Source organism: Syngnathus scovelli, chromosome 19 (assembly GCF_024217435.2).
Source record: "Syngnathus scovelli strain Florida chromosome 19, RoL_Ssco_1.2, whole genome shotgun sequence".
NCBI classification, from domain to species: Eukaryota; Metazoa; Chordata; class Actinopteri; order Syngnathiformes; family Syngnathidae; genus Syngnathus; species Syngnathus scovelli.
In genome coordinates this window covers 3,045,259-3,065,188 of record NC_090865.1, presented here as the reverse complement: position 1 = coordinate 3,065,188, position 19,930 = coordinate 3,045,259, and the positions used below count along the sequence as shown (strand labels likewise).

Below are 19,930 nucleotides of genomic sequence, written 5' to 3'. Positions count from 1 at the left end.
AATTTAGACTGAATAAGCTTTAGCTGCGATATTAATGTAAAATTATATCAAAAGAAAAGGTGAAAACAAAATGTATTCCTCCCCCTCTAAGCGTGTTGTCCAGGAATGGAAAAAACAGATAAAGTCTCAGGGTTAGTTTTATTATTTTGAAAGGCTTTTTCGGAAATGTAACTTGCTGCTACTTGTTGACTTGATGGCGAGGTTAACGAGGGCGCAGCATATACATTTCACACAGTGGGCTCACTGTCGCTGCTGTCAAGGCAAATTTAGGGCTATGGAAACCTTGGTACAATTTAATATACATATTTAAAATCACCCGTCGCGCGACGTAACAGAAGAACGCGATAAAAAAATAGGTAAATATTTGTATGAGTCTCGTCTGTTGTGTTGTCAGTCCGTCGTTAATGACGATAGCTAAAGCTAACTAATGTTATTACCGTAGTTTGGTGAGTGTTAGCGGCTAACACCAGATCCACTTGAGAACTTGAGAATATTGTCATTCTTTCCTTCCAGCTTGATCTGGGAAAAAATCAAAAGAGGTAATCACGGAGATCTACACGAATCTTGAATTACTTTGGAAAAAGCAGTGGAGAGAACTACCGGCCAAGTGATTCTCCTCCTCCGCGGCCCGGTTCCACATCAGCTGGAGCAACCGGGAGGCGGCGTTTGGACCTTCCGTGGAAGACGTTCTGTGAGCAGGGAAGGTTGGATGGTCTCTGGGTGCCGGGTCATCCGGGGAGAGAACTCATGAATGGAAAGCGGAACAACAGGTGGGTAGTCTTGCGTGACAGTTGATCGTAGTTCTTGTCAAGTTTGACACACAATTGCAGGTGCTTTCCTGCATATAAAATATTTAAGCGGCCACCTGCAGGCCAAGAAATGATGTGTGTCATGACTTAAAATCCTTTGGACTGCAGACATGTTCTCTTCATAAGTCAGAAAATAGATACATGGACCATTAAACTCCTTGCATACTGTTCATATTGTTATAATGCCGTGTGCGGCTAAATAAAGTTTTCTGAATGTGTATCAGTTTAAGCAAGCAGTTGTGCGTTAAGTGATATATGACTCAAATAGCCATGCCAAGAGTTGACTCAGCATTCACGCAACAGTTGCCTACCAGCATTTATTTCATCAGTGTGCGAAAGAGCAAGCCTAGACCAGTTTTTCGACACTGTCAAAGTCAGGTGTTGTCAACCCGTCAGGTGGGCCTGAGATCTTGACTCACTTTGACAGCTGTGTTTGTGTGAGTGTTTCTTTTCAGTTACTGCCATAGCAACTCAAACTATTGACTAATGGTCACTGTGCTGCTTCCTGCCTTAATTACACACCGACTGAGCATGTCAGGTCATTAGTCAACTTACGTTGTTGTTGCCAAGGGGGGCAATTTGTGAGGCCCAGCTTTGTTATTGATGTTTGCGGTTCTGGACTGATGCTGACCTATTTTAGCTTTGCTAGCTTTTCTATAGAGAAATCAAGTTATGCTAAATTAGCTAATGCTACATAATGACAATTTTTTGTCGTTGCATGGATGATGAGACTGAAAATCTAATTTTTCTGTCCGCTTGTCGTGTCGCAGGAGCCGCTAGCGCCCAAGCCCTTTTTTCATTGCCACAGCGACCCGGCTATGGCACCATCGGGAAGCCCATCAAGCTTCTCGCAAACTGTTTCCAAGTTGATATCCCCAAGATCGATGTCTACCTCTATGAGGTGGACATCAAACCTGACAAATGTCCTCGCCGGGTCAACAGGTAACAAAAGAGCCATGATCTAGATGATGGAACAAATATCCATTCGTTATCGTGGGTTCCACAGGGAGGTGGTGGACTCCATGGTTAAGCATTTCAAGGTGACCATCTTTGGTGACCATCTTCCAGTTTATGATGGGAAGAGAAGCCTTTACACCGCTAACCCACTTCCTGTTGCCACTGGTGGGGTAAGAGTAGTCATTCATATTCATGTTGTGGTTTTTACTGAAGGCATTGTCCCTCAACTAGTTCCTCTTTGAAGGTCCTGTATTATTAATTGTTGAAAAAACGGAAATCTCTCACTCTTTCAGGTTGATTTGGACGTCACCCTCCCAGGCGAAGGTGGCAAGGACCGCCCGTTTAAGGTCACCGTCAAGTTCGTGTCATTGGTCAGCTGGCATCTGCTGCACGAAGTTCTCATGGGACGCGCCGTAGCTGAACCCCTGGACCTCGAGAAACCCGTCAGCACCAACCCGGTTCACGCTGTTGATGTCGTTCTTCGTCACCTGCCCTCCATGAAGTGAGATTTTGTCTGTATTGAAAATAAAAATAGATTTTAAATAGATGCATCACAATTTTTTTTTTTATGACGGTCAGATACACTCCTGTCGGACGATCCTTCTTCTCCTCCCCGGAGGGTTACGACCACCCGCTCGGTGGTGGAAGAGAGGTTTGGTTCGGCTTTCATCAATCCGTACGGCCGGCCATGTGGAAGATGATGCTGAATATTGATGGTGAGAAAGCGGAACATTCGGAGAACATGGGCAACATTTCTTCAAATAAACACTTCTATCTGGGTTCACAGTCCATTAAATCTAACGGCGTCCTTGTCCTTTATTTCAGTGTCAGCCACAGCTTTTTATAAAGCTCAGCCAGTCATCCAATTCATGTGCGAGGTCCTGGACATTCACAACATTGATGAGCAGCCTCGTCCACTCACCGATTCCCACAGGGTCAAATTCACCAAAGAAATCAAAGGTGCTTCGTCTATCATTATTATTATTTAATTTTTTTTGCTTACGCATTTGTTTCACTATCTTTCCAGGTCTGAAAGTAGAAGTGACACATTGCGGAACCATGCGTCGAAAGTATCGAGTTTGCAATGTAACACGTCGCCCTGCAAGCCTCCAAACGTACGATTTTAGATTTCTAAACATATTCCAAATTGTAGCAAAACCAAACCCTGATGTACCCCTTTGAAATCCTCAGTTTTCCTTTGCAACTGGAGAACGGCCAAACAGTGGAACGCACAGTGGCACAATACTTCCGGGAGAAATACAACCTGCATCTCAAGTATCCCCACCTGCCTTGTCTGCAGGTGGGACAAGAACAGAAACACACCTACCTGCCCCTTGAGGTACGTCACACATTGCCTCAAACAATTAAATCGGCCACCAATGATAGAGAACTTTTTTTTTTCTTCAGGTATGCAATGTAGTTGCAGGTCAGCGCTGCATTAAGAAGCTGACAGATAACCAAACATCTACCATGATAAAAGCAACAGCCCGATCTGCCCCGGATAGACAAGAGGAGATTAGCCGACTGGTAACCCCCCCCCCCCCAAAATCATTTTGTGTTTTGTCAACTTCAACATCTTTTTTCTACTCTTAGGTGCGCAGCGCAAATTACGACGCTGACCCATTCGTCCAAGAATTCCAATTCCACATCCGCGACGAGATGGCTCAAGTGACCGGCCGCGTCCTGCCGGCCCCCATGCTGCAATATGGCGGCAGGGTGAGCTCCGAACCCTATATGGTACTTACCACACATCATTTGCATGTTACTCTCAGTGCACTTCTAACAATCAGGACTACTCACCCCCGAAAAAAAAAAAAAATCAAATGCTATTTTTCCATAATTGAATTTGCTGCCATGTCTTCATCTCGCTTCTCCTGGTGAGCTTTTTGATACCTTGCTGCCTGAATCTCCGTCTACTGTACGCGTCTGTGTGCTCGCCCGCTCCAGCAGATCAACCCTACACTGTTATTGCAGAACCGCACAGTGGCGACACCCAGCGGCGGGGTCTGGGACATGAGGGGGAAGCAGTTCCACACCGGAGTGGAGATCAAAATATGGGCCATCGCTTGTTTCGCCACTCAGAGGCAATGTCGTGAGGAGGTTCTAAAGTGAGTTGGCTTGCATTCTATTTCCCGACTGACCTCATCTTTGTATATAGTGATTTTTTTTTTTTTTTTTGTCTTTAGGAGCTTTACTGATCAACTGCGGAAAATCTCAAAAGATGCCGGCATGCCAATTCAGGGTCAGCCCTGTTTCTGTAAATACGCCCAAGGCGCTGACAGCGTGGAGCCCATGTTCAGACACTTGAAGAACACATATCTGGGGCTGCAACTAATTATCGTAATCCTTCCTGGAAAAACACCCGTCTACGGTATAAAGATGATTAAAAATGAAAATAAAAGATGAGCATGGCTCAACTTTTGATTTGTCATCCACAGCTGAGGTGAAGCGGGTTGGAGACACCCTCCTCGGCATGGCTACTCAGTGTGTCCAAGTGAAGAACGTAGTCAAGACCTCACCGCAGACATTGTCCAACCTCTGCCTCAAGATCAACGTCAAACTCGGAGGCATCAACAACATCCTGGTTCCTCACCAACGGTAAAGTCGACATTCCGTCAAACCAGCTCATTATGCGACTGACCAAATTGTTTCATCTTATCCACCCAGACCCTCCGTCTTCCAGCAGCCAATCATATTCCTCGGAGCAGATGTCACTCATCCTCCAGCAGGAGATGGGAAGAAGCCATCAATCGCAGCGGTGCGTCAATAATAAAACAAAATTTTCACGCTCCACATCTAAATATATCTCCTCCTCAGGTTGTCGGCAGCATGGACGCTCACCCCAGCAGGTACTGCGCTACCGTGCGAGTCCAGAGACCCAGACAGGAGGTCATTCAAGACTTGGCCTCCATGGTGCGAGAGCTCCTGATCCAGTTCTACAAATCCACCCGCTACAAGCCAACAAGAATTATTTTTTACAGGGACGGCGTGTCCGAAGGCCAGTTCAGACAGGTAATCGACAACGAGCTGTATCAATTATAATTAACAAATTAAAATCACACATGACTTTACGTAGGTGCTATATTACGAGCTGCTAGCGATCAGAGAGGCCTGCATAAGTCTGGAGAAGGAATACCAGCCAGGAATTACCTACATCGTCGTGCAAAAACGACATCACACACGCCTCTTCTGTGCCGATCGGAACGAGCGGGTGAGTGAGGATCAGTAACCGGTTAGAAATGAAAAACTGACGAGGTTGAAATTTGATTACCTGCCAGGTCGGAAGAAGCGGAAACATTCCCGCGGGCACGACAGTGGACACCGACATCACCCACCCTCACGAGTTTGACTTTTACCTCTGCAGTCACGCCGGAATCCAGGTAAGCTTGTGAGAAAAAAAAAAAAAAAAAAAAGGCGAAGTAGGTGTTTTGTTTCTTACCTTCCCACGTTCTCGTCAGGGCACGAGCAGGCCGTCCCACTACCACGTCCTGTGGGACGACAACTGTTTCACCGCCGACGAGTTCCAGCTCCTCACCTACCAGCTGTGCCACACTTACGTCCGCTGCACACGCTCCGTCTCCATCCCGGCTCCCGCCTACTACGCCCACCTGGTGGCCTTCCGCGCACGCTACCATCTGGTGGACAAAGAACACGACAGGTAAAAGATTCCTTTTCCCAAGAAACTTCTGATCCAAATAATACCTCCATCTTTTTGATTCCAGCGCGGAGGGCAGCCACATCTCAGGGCAAAGTAACGGCAGGGATCCTCTGGCTCTGGCCAAGGCCGTTCAGATCCATCACGACACGCTGAGGACCATGTACTTCGCCTGAAAGTGAAAGCCAGCCGAGAGTTTGCGTGCCACCTCCGTCTCCTCCGCTGTGTTTCAGAGATGAGATTTTTTTTTTTTAATGCTCTTTGTAGACGATAGGGAAACCCAAAGCGCCCGATTACGTTCATTTGAAAACCCTTTTTTGGACTATTTTGTCACGTTGATATTTCTGGCGTGTTTTAAACGGCAAGCTGCCTTAATGTGGACACGAGTCAGCCAGTTAAGTTGATGAGTTAGTGAAAGATGACTTACAGCCATCCCGTGATGCCTTACTGTGAAGTGCATAAGCTTAGACTGTTGTTTATCTTCTAGGTCAGCTGGTGTGTGATAAAAAAAGAAGTTCATGCATTTTACGTTCTTTCAACTCGTAGCTGAATGGCCCTCGTTTTTTTTTTTTGTGAGCTGTGTGTTTTATTTAAACAAAAAGATTTGCAGAATTAGGGCAAAGATGTCTGTCGGGCTTACCTCAGGGTGTCCTTCAGTGCAATAAGGTTGGGTGATAAAGCGATTTGTAATTTTTTGTTTGTCTTCAGGAAGTTTGTTTGGGATCATGTAGCAAGGATGCAAAACGTGTGAAGGGATGCTACTGAAGTGCCTGATGGGATTGGAGAGTGCAATGTTTGCGTGGAAATAAGGTTTGTGATAAGCATGTCGGTTTGCAACGTTCTTTTAACCTCACAGCAGAACCACCGAAACTTCAGCTGCTGCTAGTTAAAGAATAATGTAGTATTTTCTTGAAAAGAAAAAAAAAATGCATATTATAGACTATATATTAATACAGTGGGACTTGAAACTTATATATTTACTGCACTTAAGGGTCATTTGCCTGCATTGGAATGCATCTTTAGTCATGTAAATAGTTCCCCATTTCACATTTAATGCAGTGCCCTGATGAGACGTGACCACTCGTTGAGTTTACTTGAAGAACAGTCTAAAAAAAAAAAAAAAAAGCCTTTAAATCGAGAGCTTGGGCTTAACTGGACAGTTTTCCTCTCACGAGTCCAAAGATTGAGGCGTATTTATATTTTAAGGTATTTGAGAAGTAATCATATTGGAGGGCAGGTATTATTTGTAATTATTTTGAATAAGTGTCATTAAATCGGTTCACGCAAAGCACCCCGCAAAGTGCGATCGGTAGTGAAACATAATTCTGGTCGAAGGTTCGTCCTCTGTGCCTTTTATGTGATGGTGCTGAAGAGAAAAACAAAAAAAGCAGAAAATCAAAGAATTATTCTCTCTATTTAACAATACTGTAAGGTGATTTTGTACTTTCTGTGCCTCTGTCATATGCCAAGAACAAACAAAAAAAAATAAATGATGCAGGATTGATCTGTTTTGGAGCTGACAGGACCAAATGATGTGACGAGGGGAAGTTTTGAGTGGACGGGCAATGTTAATCACAATTCATACATAGCTGCAGCCCTTGTGAGAAAAATAGTTCAACACAAACCTCATTGTGTTTTTGTTCGACTTTATACTGTATTCCCTCATCAGTTTACTGCCTGGTTGATGTGCACATTTGTGGGAAAGCAATAATAAAGCAGCCGTCAAGTATCTGTGAATCCACTTAATTTGCTCTTGATCCATTTTGAAATATGATTTTGGAGATGTTTACAGTCACGAGTCTGTCTCCAAGCAAAAAATGAATACCTGTATGCATATCACACCTAATTGACAATGTTCCCTTTTTGCTGATCTTTACGCTAGTCGAGACTGTTTTGTCTTAACACTTGCCTGGTTCTAATTTAAGCCTTTTATTTAGTTATTCTATTTAATTTTTGTAATAAATACCTTGTTAAAAAGAAAAAATGTGTATTGTTTGGGTGGTGATAATTTGCTCAATGCAATTAAAATGTGCTCTTACAAATGGCCATGTCTTTGTTTTCTTCAAACCTGCTGCTAATAAAGTATGAAATATAATAGTATGTCATTAAATTAATAGATATTTGGATGTACTGTGATTACTGTAATTGAATTTTACATAAGTCTGGGGAAAACATATATTATCAGACCTATATTTAGGTTAATTTTAAAAGCCTGACAATAAAAGTTTTTTTTAATTCTTCAAAATAGTTTTAGTAGTTAATTTTGACCAGTCTATGGCTTATCCCGGCAACCGTCACGCCGAAAAATGGAAGTGCCCTAAAACCTCACATTATCAGAAATCAATACATATGTCGCCCCCTCGCGGTCAGTTACTGAAATGCCAGTGTTGATTATTTCTGGGACTTGCAAATAGACGAGTCGTTTATGTTTATATTGTTTGTATTATGTTTATATTATGTTATTATAATATTATTATAGAATTTTTATATTTAAACATATATTTAAACATATATTTAAACATATATTTAAACATAATATAATCTAAACATAATATAAACATCATAATAAAAATATAATGATAATGAAAATAATTAGAATAGTAATAATATATAATAATATACATAATAATAATATAAACATAATATAAACATAATTTAAACAAACAACTCGTCTATTTGCAAGAAATCATCAACACTGGAATTTCACTAACGAACCGGGAGGGGGCGACAAACGTATTGATTTATTATTATGTGAGGTTTTAGGGCACTTTCATTTTTGGGTGTGAAATGGAAGCGACGATTTCCAGAATAAGACTAAGCACTCATCAAATGGGTCAGTTATATTTTAAAATTTGTATTTTTTAGTGCTACAACAAAAATAGAACATAGCACGAGACATAAATTGAAAAACAAAAACAAAAAACGGCTTGTCTATTTGGCATTCCCTGAAGTCATTTCACTAGATAACCAGGAGGGGGCGACAAATGTATTGCTTTCTATTGAAAGGGAGGTTTTGAGACACTTTCATTTTTGGGCGTTTGAAATTGAAACATCAATTTCCAGCGTAAACCAAAGCAGTCATCACGCCGGCTCAATTAGATTTTAAATGTTTATTTCTTTTTGTATCACTTTTAAAAGTACAATCAAATAACCAATCGTTTTTCTATTTTTAATCTGTTTACAAATAAATAAATATCCAATAACTGAAAGAGACACGGACGGTATGGCCTGTGTAAATCAATTGAATTAAGATTAATAACAATAAACGTTGCAGAATTTGCATTGTTTCAAACAGTCCCATCATATTTAATTGCATTTGTGGCTTATATAACCTGCATAAAGATAGCAAACACCAGATTTGTTGTTGGCTGTGCTCTTTTTTCAAAGCAATAAAACTTAATATCGCACCACGGAGGAAATCCTATAGTAACAAAACTGCCCCATATGATATATGATTAAATTACGTAATGAGCAAATCCCTCACTCACAAAAACCAATGTAATTTCCTTTCAAATTAGTTTCATAAAGATAATATTGTCCTCTCAAGTGGGAGAAGAAGGTCACCCACACTTTAGAATGTGCAGCTTGGCCACGACATTCTTTAAGCAGCGTTTTAGCATGCTCCGAACTGCAGCCGACGAGAAGTAAAAGATAAACGGATCCAGGCACGCATTGAGGGTGCTTGAGAGCAACGCTACGTTCCTCCACTCCTGGCTCTCTTGACGTGCATAGCCCACCACGTGGGAGACGTTGTAAGGCCCAAAGCAGACGGCAAACACCACCAGAGTGCCGAGGGCAAGTCCGATAGCCCGCAGCCTCCGCCGCCTGCTGATGTTAGGGAGACGTGACAAGATGAGGATGAAGTTGACGTAGCAGAAGCAGCAGATGAGAAAGGGGATGCAGAAGAGGACGAAGAAGAGCTCCAGACGGACCAGCAGTAGGATTTTCAGCTCGGATTCAGTGAAGTCCATGTAGCAGGTGGACGGAGGCTTGGCAGTTGCGTTTCCCCATTGGGCGTAAGGCATGATGTAGACAATGCTGAGGTTCAAGGAGGTCACCACCCAGAAGAGCACACAGGCCACCACGGCGTTGCGGGGCCTGCGGCACAGGGCGTACCTCAGGGGGTAGGCCACGCCCAAGTAGCGCTCCACACCCACGGCGGTGAGCAGCAAGGTGCTATTGTAGATGGTTGCGTAGAAGATGAAGGCGGTAAAAGGACAAAGCGGGAAGGGCAACACCCAAGCCATATTGTCTGAAGCCTCCTTCATTTTAAAAGGCAGGAAAGCCAAGAAAATGAGGTCGGAAATGGTCAGGTTGAGGAGGAGGACGTCGATGGGCGCCGCCCGGGTACGCACTTTGTGGCAGAAAGTGTAGAAGGCCAAGATGTTGGCCGGCACCCCCATGAGGAAGGTGAAGATGTAAACAGGTAGTAGAAGGTGGGACATGCCACTCTCGGACACATACTAGATGAAAAACAACATTCATATATTAATAATCTAACTGCCACCTGTAAATACGCTTTAAATAAAAATAAAATGATGCCTACCTGAGGGCTATCAGACATGATGCTTCAGTCTCTCCATCACTGTGCGACTGTTGTTCCTGTCAACAGGCTACTGTCTCGGTCTCCCAAATCATAAAAAGTATATATCTCCTATCTCACCTCCACTGGCGGAAATTTAATAAGCTTCGGGACGCAATATTTGTCGCTCAGACTATCCAAACATTATCACCCGGCAACCGTTCGTAAGATCGCACTGTTCTATGGAAATTTGCCGTAATCATTCAGGGTCAAAGGTCTCGGAAGCGTGATGCATCATTCAAATATGATGAATGGATGCTTTTATTTTGCAGCAATAAAGGGGCCCGACATGAGTCAATAAAGTACCTTGAAAATCTCAAATATATCTCAAGCCTGGTCTTCTAATGAGGAACTAGTTGTTATAGTAACCTCATTCCTGACTCGGTTTTTGCACGTCCCCCCCGGCTCGGCTCCCTTCGGTAATTGTAGCCGGTGACCGAATATTAGCCGCGGTGTTTGGAGAGGTGCAACGATGTCGAAAGCCTTCAGTCCGACTCAATCTGCTTTGTCCTCCGCAAATCCTTCCCACCGTCCCCCTCGAGGTGGCCGACGACAACATCAGCATGACGACGGGCTCCAGGAACACGTTACAAGAGCTTGTCAACATGGCGTACGTTCTCCACTTGACGTTTTCCCCCGTCACGAAGCCCACCACGTGCGAGGCGTTGTAAGGAGCGTAGCACACCACGAACACAGCCAAGGTGGACAGCGCCACCGCCAGGACTCGTTTTTTCCCCACGGGCCTTAAGTTGGAGTGCCACACCAGGGTGACGCAACGCAGCGTGCAGAAGGATGACACCGCTAGCGGGAGCAGGAACAGAACCACGGCCATCTCCAGACGGAGCGGCAGGAGTACGGCGAGCTGGGAGGCGTTGAAATGGTCGTAGCATGCCAGAGTGTCGTCTTTAACCGAGACGAAATTGGCGCCGCCTTCTGCTACCAGGCCGACGCCGAGGTGAAGCAGCACCAAGGCCCACAAGGCCGCGCTGATGAAGCACGAGAGACGTGCTCGGCGGTAGCGCTTGTAGACGAGAGGGAAAGCGATGCTGAGGTAGCGTCCCATCGTCACGGCCGTGATGAACAGACAGCTTCCGTAGAGCGACGCAAAAAGGAAGAAGCTATAAACCGGGCACACGGGAGCCGGGAAACGCCAGTCTTGAAGCAAAGTCTCCAAAGCCTTGACGGGCAACCAGGCTACCAGAACCAGGTTGGCCAGGCAGAGGTTCAGGGCGTAGACCACGTTGGGCGTGGCGCCGCGCTTGCGGGCTTTACGGACGTACACGAACAGAACAAGCAAGTTGGCGGGAAGGCCCAGGATAAAAGTGAAGGAGTAGACAAAAAGGACCACGCAATCCTTGACGGCCACGTGCATCGTGGAGAAGCTTGGGATGACACGGCTGAGAGAAAAAGGAAAAACGTGCCATTGGTCCTCTCAAAAACATGTCCCCATTTTGAATGGGGAGGTTGTGGAGTGAGCGTCCTCACTGAGGGACATGTCATACACTCCATCATGGGCGTGAGATACCAATCAGAAGATGCACGCACTCATGCAGAAGTATCAGACATTTAGCTGGTCATAATTGCCCTCTCGCTGAAGGGAAAAACAACTAAGTGAAATGATTCAGAATAATCGAGGGTCGCATACGGCCGAGGCGGCTTAAATGATCTGGAGAGGCCGTAAAAGGAGCAGCGGCGGGAAGTTTGGCCACCAAGGTAGTGATGGCGAGGATGGGGATGACTTGTTTGGAGCGTGAGGGATCACCTGGTTTTATGGTCGAGTAAATGGTTCGTGGAAAAAAAAAAAAAAAAAGGAGTGTGACAGAGGCGTGGGCTGAAATAAATGGAGCAGAAATGAGTTGTTGTGGAAAGACACAAATTGAAAGCTGAAAAAGTTCGACTAAATCATGAGGTCCATGCTTTCTTCATTTCTGCTTTTAAAGAGAATAATTCTCAGCGTGGTCTTCATTTACAATGTTTCTTCCTCTTCCTGCATATATAAGGACATCTTTATGCCGTAAACAGCGTCAGATGGTCAAACATTACGACTAAACCAAACAAAGCCATAAAAGGAACCACCTTAACACAAACGTGAGCACACATACCAGAAAGATCTCCCGAACACACTAAACTTCGAGTCATCTCAAATAAATTGGTCCTATATGATATAAAAATGAAATATTTATAAATGAGTAGAATTATTATCAAGCTTCAAGATGTCTGTCGCTCCTCCCGCTGGAGCTAGTGAGTAAAAGTAGCGGTACCGGAGTGTCGTCGTCGTATAATATCGGGATGAGTCGGTTTCGGATGTTGATGCAACGTTCCTCCAGAGACAAAGAATCCCGTTTCCTGGCGTGATCTTGCATCATTTTGTTGTGATGAAGCTTCAGTCTCTGTAACGAGTGCCTGAAAGAGAAGAAAATGGAGGTCATTGTAAAATAGCGTCAAGTGGGAATATATTTTAAACTCACTGAGCTTCAGCTAGCTTTTCCTTCAGAATAGCAATGGTAGCTTGGAGCTTATTGACTTCATCAACAAGGCAACGTTGAGCCTGGAAGTAGAAAGGAAAGGTCAGAGAAGAATAGTATGTTGCTTGAGATGTTCTTCAGGTCCACCTCGTCTCTGCAGAGGTCCATGCCGGGTCGGCAGGTTCTGTTCTCAAGTCTGGTGTGAGCCAGCTTCAGCGGAGCCATTTTTGCTTTTAGGTCAGCATCCAATTTGAATATGTCGCTCTCCATATCGGCGATTTCGTTTTCAGTCTGCAAGAAGATAGGTTTTTAAAAAGAGTTTCTCGATGTGTGTGGTGTAAACGCACGGTTTTTAGTTGCCACTCAAGCTCGCGACAAGCTTGTTGCTCTTGATGGTTGCGTTTCCGTAGAGCGAACTCCGTGGCTCTCTGCTGGAGCTTCAAGTCGTTTTGCAGCTAGAGGAATTGAAAAGGTTAGAACGTGAAACCCAAATGTTGCTTTAGAGGAGAGTTTTGGTACTTTGACTCTGGTGAGACTCATGTTCTCCCTCAGCTGCTCGGACATCTGCATGGCTTCATGGGCCCGGGCCAAGTTCAAGCGGGTGAACTGAATCCACTCATGTGGTGTGCACGAACTGCGGAATTAATTTATTTATGATTTTTTTTTACGCATAAAAAAAAGACTGATGTTTACCCGGCAGGTATTCGAGTAGGATCAGGCTTGAGGGAGATCTGGGATGACGCTATTGTAAGTTCCAGACAGGTATTATCGATCTCCAGAGTTTCCACCTTGTTCTGGAGGTCACCAGTGAGCAGCTGTCGAATTTTCTGCAAAATACTAAAAAGTCACAATGTGAATTGGTGACTCAAACTCCAAATCGAATCACTGTCAATCTTACCAGAGTTGTTCAAACGCTTGATCAATATGCTGCTGTAGGCCTTGCTGCACTTTTTCGATAACATGCACTTCTTTTTTTAACTCCTTTTCCACGGGGTCGTTGACCAACTCAAATCCTTCCCGTCCCTCCCTTAAGGTCAGGCTCTCCATGCTGACCTCGAGGGGAACAGCCGTGGCGGCCAAAGTCTCCTCGGTCCGGGTTTTCGACTTCCGTGACATACATATATCATATGTAACTTTTTGAAATAGTAAATGAGTTATATTTTTTCGACATTACCAGAGTCAGTGCTTGAATCTCCTCATCAACTTTCTTTGCGCAGTTTATGAGCTGATCCTTGCACCTTGTGACCTCGTAGACCCGGTCCCTCAACATGCGGGAGGTGTCACTTTCGTCCCAGTTTGTCTGTGGAGTAATGGTGAAGGATAATAATTGGAAATAACAGCCAAAATGCATTTTAAGGGAATGAAACGAGGACCCACCGTACAGGTTGTGACATTGCGGAGTGACTTGCTCTCTTGGCGGATGACATTGGAAGCATAGCGCTCAATTTCTGCAGTGGCAGATAGTTGCTGGTTGTTGTTGCACCATTCTGGTACGCCGTAGTGCACCATGGGCTTCTCGGGATGTTTGGTCTTTGGACTGAGTCATTGATAATCAAAGAGTTAGTCATCTGGGATGTGTCAGACCCCCCAAATTAAAAAAAAATAATAAAATAAAAATAAATAAATACTAATCATCATAATATTGGTGACGCCAAATATTTTTAAGCTAGTAATTTGCTGTATCAATGGAATATAAATTAAATAAATTAAAGACGAATCTGCGGATCTTGGTCGCAAGCTAGTATTACATTATTCAGTCTCGTTATTCACGTTACACGTTTCAAATCCACTTTAATACAAAAGTTACAAATATTTACTTGTGTGCTTTTTAAAATGTAAACAAAAGTAGAAATTTTAACTTTGTACAGAAACTCGATGTTCGATATTTGGACGAAAATGCGCGAATTTGATAACACACAATAAATAGTTGAATTAATAAACATAGCATATATTCATCCGTAAAATTGAATTAAAACTGAATAATCCCTTTTGTAACACAAATAGCAATGAACCAAGACTGCAAAACTGTAGATTTTGCTGTCACCGTTCTCATTTGCATAACCCGAAACCATTTTTTCTAAATACAATTTGTGCATTTCTATTATATTTATCTCTAACGTCTTTATCATTTCTAAATGTTTAAAATTAACACTTTTTTTTATCTTAAAATGACTCACATTCGCTCCATTATGTTCAGCTCGTTGGCGCGTGCTGGTTGTTGCTGCATGGTTTCCATAGCAACCGTCTCCAGGTGACGACACAAACTTGACTGAAAACACGTCACGCATACTTCCTGCAAACAGCACGCAACTTAGCGACATTTGGGGGGGATTTAATATAATGTAATGTCAAACAGTCAAACAGTGCAAAACATTGTAGAATATAATTCTATGCAGTTTTGACAAAACTTCCATGACAATCCCAAATTCCATTTCATTCATGCTCATTTTTTTTATTGCCTTCAATTAGCCGCATAGGTCCCAAACATTTCTGCGTAATTGATTAGTGGGGGAGCAACACAAACAAAAATGCCCGAGGCCAAAAAAGAGGCAGGTCTCCAAATGAGCCCTCACATTCATTAACCTTAGTGACACAACGGAAACGCAACTAACCTACCTTATGCGATGCACAATAAAATGGATTTGTTCATAGCACCCGGAAACAAAAGGATTCAAAAAATAAAATCTATATGTAAAATCTGGAAACCAGATGCCAGTGCACTTACCCCAATTACCTGAGCTAGATGTCTTGCGCTAAAATAAAAACCAACACCGTCAAAACTATTTCACTGATTAACTGCCTGAAAAGAATAATTAAGTGTGCTGTCTGGGGACAAAGTTGATAAATTAAGTGAGTGGTACTTCCTAGTCATTTGGTAGCGTAGTAAAAATAACAAATACGCCAAAAAGGGTGAGTTAGGGAGGTGTGGCAGGATTATAAATTACAGTAAAATAAAGCTTTGTGCAAGTGTGGTGGAGCGCCGAGGTCGTTCTCCTTGAAGCAGAGGTGGTGGTGGGGGGCGGGGGGGGGGGCGGGGGGTTCACTGGGCTCTTCAGCAAATGTCAGCCAATGGCCAGCAGCATATGGAGGGAGACATTGTCAATCAGTGGTCCTTCCACAGGCCCACTTTGTGTTCAATGGGATCGAGATGGACGTAATCACCCATGGTTATTCCTTTCCTGTATAGTTCAGGTGAGTGGGAAAAACGCATGTTTACGACTCGACAGGTGTCCGGTCCGTTTATCACTGGGCTGTTGAGTCTCCGTTGAGTTCGACGCCGTGCTGCTGGAGCTGCGCTCGAAGCAGCGCGTTGTCGCTCTTGAGTTCCTCGAGCTGGAAAAGTTACCAGGGTGCCAAGATTGAAAAATTGTTGAAGCAAAATAAATATATTTAAGGGGTGACAAAGTTTCGGTGCTGTTTGGTGACGTGTTTTTGTTAACCTGTTGTCGAAGCAGTTCGTTGTCCAGCTCGATTCGCTCCACTTCTTTGCAGCTCTCCTGCAATCGTTGGTTGTTCTGACGCAGCTCTCTTATGTAATCGCAAGCTTTGGACAGGATGCCTCCTTTACTCTAATAATGAGGTAGAAATGAGTCAGATGGAAATATTAATCATATGCGGTGTCCCGAGAGTTTTTGGCACAACTTACAGCTCCAGTTCTATTGTCTATGTTACAGTCAGGGATGATTTTTGAAAGTGTGACGATCCAGTTGTTAATCTTGTCTCTTCTTCTTCTCTCCACTGAAAGAAGGGAATTGTAAATTAAATTATTGCAATATAATAAAAAACATATTTACATACCCTCATTGTGTTGCGCTCTTCTTCTTTCATCCCTTGGTGCTCGTGGACCGTCCACCTTCCTGTAAGGACAAAAAATTTTCTTGTGGCTCCAAGCAAAATTAACTACAGCTAATTCGAAAAGTACATTTATACCTAAGTTAATTTTAGGAGAGATTTCCCCCCCCCCCATCAGTCAGGCAAAATTATTACATTCTGGTAGCCTTTGAGACCACCGGCCACACTTCTTTTCTTGACCAACCTTTTTTTTGGGAAAATATATTATTTACATTCATGCCAAGAAAAAAAAAAGGACTCGTAAAGCAGGAGTTGAAATCAAACTGCAGGGGTGAACCGAAAATGGCGTTTACGCTAAGCACCTCAGGGACAAACACATCACACCTCACAGTACGATTAGAGTATTGTGTTGATTTGTAAACAATGGGGGTGACACTGAGGGGAGGGGGGGGGTCGCAGCATTGGTTCGAATGTGAAAGTTCTCCTCACCAGTTTGTGCTGCCATGCTGCAACATCTCGCTTTCACCAACGTCTCTGGGGATGGCAGGTAAGTAGGACACAGTGTGGTTTTCAGATTTTTGATCATTTAATAAGGAACGCTATGTTCCGCTGTTGCTCTTTTGGAGTTGTTTTTTTTTTTTGGAACAAAATAAAACTTCATGGGGCGTTTGATTGAAATCATTTTAAAATGTAGGATTCAGAACGGCTTTGTGTAGAAGAGTTGTTGGTTTTTTTTCAGTGTGAAGTGACATTGTGTACTCACCCTGGGTAAGTGTGTGTGCGCGGTGCGATGGTTCGTTGAGTTGCCGACTGCAGCACATCAGGCGGGGTCATCATTACGTAGAACTGACCTGGACGCAAGCAATAAAAGCTTCATTATTATTATTAATCGACATTTATTATTCTGTTTGAAGACCATATAAAATGAAAGTATGTCAACAAACCTGCCCCCTGTGTGATTGTGGGTTCAGAGGTGGTTTGCACCGACACGGCTGTGGCCGTCCCGTCGCTGACAGCGGTGGCGGGAAAGTAGGCGAAACGTGTCTCTCCTCCCACCGTCTCCCCGACAGGACTGCCCCCGTTACTGAAAGGGTTCTGGATCACAGCCTGGATGATAAAGAATGAATCCATCACAAAAATTCATTCAATCACTGTTGAAACCACGACTGAGTGAACATCTTGTTTTGCTTTGTTCTTAAAATCAAATTAAAATGTAAATTCACAGTCATATTTCCATGTTCACGCACCTGAGGCGCTCCTGCAAATGCTGCGGCGGAGACGACGCTAACAGCAGCAGTGGCGTCGGAGGATGTATCGATGTTGTCGTCTGTCACCTGGACGACACGATAGGTCACCTTGAGAGAGAGCAGGAACAGTGTTGGAATCATACTAGAAAGAAAACAACACCTAATTAAATCTTAGTCTTTACCTGCCCGCCACTACTGTCTGTGCGAAATTGGTACTGGACATTGTGGTCAGAGAACGCAGCCTGTTGGACAGCAGAAATGGTCCCAGCTGACTGATCCTCTACTTCTCCTGTAAATAAAGCAAACCAAAATTGGGCACATATGAGTCAGTCAAGTATTGCATGTCCATATGTCACATAATAGAAAATATGAGAACATTACAAATATTCTAGAATATTCCAGCAGCAGCTTGAAATAAATATCATACCTTCCTGTAACTGCTCAATGTCGTCGGATTCCTGTTTGTCGTGACTGCAAGAAAAAATGAAAGTTATTTTCTCCAAAGAATAACGTAAATCTCGAAACTAGCATCAATAGCTACAAATAAAGTTGATCAAAGGTTGTTACCGGTGAGCGGCGCCACCGTGTGGTCACATAAGCAAACTACATGTTAAGATAAAAAATAATAAAGTACAGCGCCGCACTGCATTATAGTGCAATAAAATTAAGTAAAATAAAACAAATGTAACTTAAAATGTAAAACCTGAATACATAATAAAGGCTAACTAAACCTAAACGTTGAGTTTGAGTCTAAAGTTCGAACTGGTACGTCTTCTTGAAATGACCTTAATACCTCCAAAACTATGCTAGTTCTAGCCTACTTAAGTACTTATAATCTCCAAAAACGTACACCCGGTAAAGTTAAACGCAATGCTGGCAAGAAAAAAAAGATAAATAAAACCATGCTTAAGTTGTTGCCTCGTTTTGACGTCTTGCAGTAGCCGCAATGTTACACAGTTGCTAAATTCAAAAATAGGACAAAAATGAATTCAATGATCGCTTGGGTGTATAAATGAAACATTGCCGAAGCATGAAATAGTCGTAAAACAACTCTGATAGAAAGCAAGTAAAAGTGTCAAACAGCTTAAAGATAGAAAGAAAAGCGTTTGCAAAGAGTCTAAACTATGGCGGCCTTGCTCAGACGAAGCCTGGCGGGCCGAACGAGAGAAACGGCTGACGGGCCGAAGCTCACCTCGCCGAGCTGTCCACACTCTGCTCCAGCATATCCATGAAGGCTCGGTCAGCGTGGGAACGAGCGATGGCAACAACACGGATCCGCCGAGATGGAGGCTTGTGATCACGGGGACAAACACACGGGTCATGTGAGGCAGACAGGCCAGGACACGTGAGGCGGCGAGCGGCCACGGGAGCTAAAATGGAGGCTTCCGCTTCGTCTCCACGGCTGCTTGTGTAAGCGTGCGGCTAAACCTCGCTTGTTTTCGTGCCGACAAGACACAGATGCGCCGAATATTGAACGGGACCTTTATTACAACTTTTCGGCTATTAAAGTTTTTTTTTAAAAGGCGTTGTTTGTGTAGGTTTTTTAATGCGATTCTCGTTTTTGCGACACTGAGCCGCCGCAAAGTAGCTTTATGTGCTTAATAAAACACGGAGTGGACTATTTTTTCACATTTATCTTCAATATTATGTGTGTACGTGCGAGATTATTATTTGTATTTTATTTTGTCCCCAGAGTAACGCATTCGGATTAATTTTACCATCAAGATTATCTAATATCTCTCTCTATATTTATATATATATATTGTAATATATTTGACATTACTACAAAGTGAAAGACTACTCACTGTGATCCAACACGGGTTTTCCTCAGACCATACGTCATAAACCCAGATGACGTCATTGTTTCGCTTGAAAGCATTAAAAAAAAGTCAAAGGCAAAGCAAAAAACAAAAGTAGATTATTAATGACAACAATTAGGCGCAGTAACAAAAGATTTAAAGGTATTAAAACCCTGCAGTTTTTTTTCAGTTTGCATAAATCTAACAATTGAGGAATTAATAGAATAACTTGCAATGAAAAAAAAAACACCTTTACACAAATCCCACATCACTCATGATTTAGTAGCACAAACTAGGTCCACCTCTCATTGCAGCTCTGCTTAACTTTGAGATAATCGTGGTTAAACCGCCCACTCAGCGACAGTAAGAATGCATTTTGAAAGATTGCTCGGAAATGATTGAAGAAAACCTATAATTAATGTAATGAATGTTTTAAAGGAACGTCTACCGATTTGTGCCCAGCAACCTCAGCCATTTTTGGACCCGATGCAGAAATTTGATATTTTAACAAAAAAGAAAATGAACTCCAATCACAAGGAATAGCTAGAGAGGGTGACTCATTTGTTCAGACCGCAGACCAGAAAGAGAGATGGAGAGGAACAACCACCCTGAAGGGACTGCCAA

General features: G+C 43.3%; 5 protein-coding genes across 7 annotated transcripts; 1 reads left to right on the top strand and 4 right to left on the bottom strand.

Moving 5' to 3' along the window:
• The first annotated feature begins 186 nt into the window (after window positions 1-186).
• On the top strand, window positions 187-7,150 carry ago3b (argonaute RISC catalytic component 3b). Of its 2 annotated transcripts, none has more exons than XM_049751695.1 (20): window positions 187-356; window positions 514-770; window positions 1,580-1,751; window positions 1,816-1,936; window positions 2,060-2,268; window positions 2,346-2,482; window positions 2,592-2,726; window positions 2,794-2,881; window positions 2,958-3,105; window positions 3,174-3,293; window positions 3,360-3,482; window positions 3,741-3,874; window positions 3,953-4,137; window positions 4,205-4,364; window positions 4,434-4,524; window positions 4,584-4,778; window positions 4,843-4,977; window positions 5,045-5,146; window positions 5,225-5,424; window positions 5,489-7,150. In XM_049751695.1, exons 2-20 carry the CDS (start codon window positions 752-754, stop codon window positions 5,595-5,597), a joined length of 2,583 nt encoding a protein of 860 aa, XP_049607652.1. In that variant the 5' UTR covers window positions 187-356; window positions 514-751; the 3' UTR covers window positions 5,598-7,150. The 2 variants fall into 2 exon arrangements, with proteins under 2 accessions (XP_049607652.1, XP_049607651.1); XM_049751694.1 differs by having other exon boundaries at window positions 3,360-3,503.
• A 1,366-nt stretch (window positions 7,151-8,516) lies between these two features.
• On the bottom strand, window positions 8,517-10,361 carry LOC125986841 (free fatty acid receptor 3-like). Its single transcript, XM_049750749.1, has 2 exons — window positions 9,968-10,361; window positions 8,517-9,884 (listed from the first exon to the last, which is right to left on the bottom strand). The coding sequence occupies exons 1-2, from the start codon at window positions 9,983-9,985 to the stop codon at window positions 8,982-8,984; spliced, it is 921 nt and encodes a 306-aa protein (XP_049606706.1). The 5' UTR covers window positions 9,986-10,361; the 3' UTR covers window positions 8,517-8,981.
• A 12-nt stretch (window positions 10,362-10,373) lies between these two features.
• On the bottom strand, window positions 10,374-11,760 carry si:dkey-211g8.9 (free fatty acid receptor 3). Its single transcript, XM_049750748.2, has one exon. The coding sequence runs from the start codon at window positions 11,373-11,375 to the stop codon at window positions 10,374-10,376; it is 1,002 nt and encodes a 333-aa protein (XP_049606705.1). The 5' UTR covers window positions 11,376-11,760.
• Window positions 11,761-11,908: 148 nt separating this feature from the next.
• On the bottom strand, window positions 11,909-14,779 carry tekt2 (tektin 2 (testicular)). The gene is made up of 10 exons (XM_049750745.1): window positions 14,646-14,779; window positions 13,846-14,005; window positions 13,643-13,768; window positions 13,367-13,572; window positions 13,162-13,305; window positions 12,988-13,102; window positions 12,816-12,923; window positions 12,616-12,759; window positions 12,472-12,551; window positions 11,909-12,406 (listed from the first exon to the last, which is right to left on the bottom strand). The coding sequence occupies exons 1-10, from the start codon at window positions 14,702-14,704 to the stop codon at window positions 12,205-12,207; spliced, it is 1,344 nt and encodes a 447-aa protein (XP_049606702.1). The 5' UTR covers window positions 14,705-14,779; the 3' UTR covers window positions 11,909-12,204.
• A 117-nt stretch (window positions 14,780-14,896) lies between these two features.
• On the bottom strand, window positions 14,897-19,930 carry usf2 (upstream transcription factor 2, c-fos interacting). Of its 2 annotated transcripts, XM_049750746.2 has the most exons (13): window positions 19,755-19,930; window positions 19,313-19,375; window positions 18,700-18,797; window positions 17,935-17,978; window positions 17,690-17,796; window positions 17,508-17,615; window positions 17,205-17,367; window positions 17,024-17,111; window positions 16,750-16,794; window positions 16,267-16,325; window positions 16,115-16,206; window positions 15,909-16,037; window positions 14,897-15,801 (listed from the first exon to the last, which is right to left on the bottom strand). In XM_049750746.2, exons 1-13 carry the CDS (start codon window positions 19,779-19,781, stop codon window positions 15,712-15,714), a joined length of 1,113 nt encoding a protein of 370 aa, XP_049606703.1. In that variant the 5' UTR covers window positions 19,782-19,930; the 3' UTR covers window positions 14,897-15,711. The 2 variants fall into 2 exon arrangements, with proteins under 2 accessions (XP_049606703.1, XP_049606704.1); XM_049750747.2 differs by lacking the exon at window positions 16,750-16,794.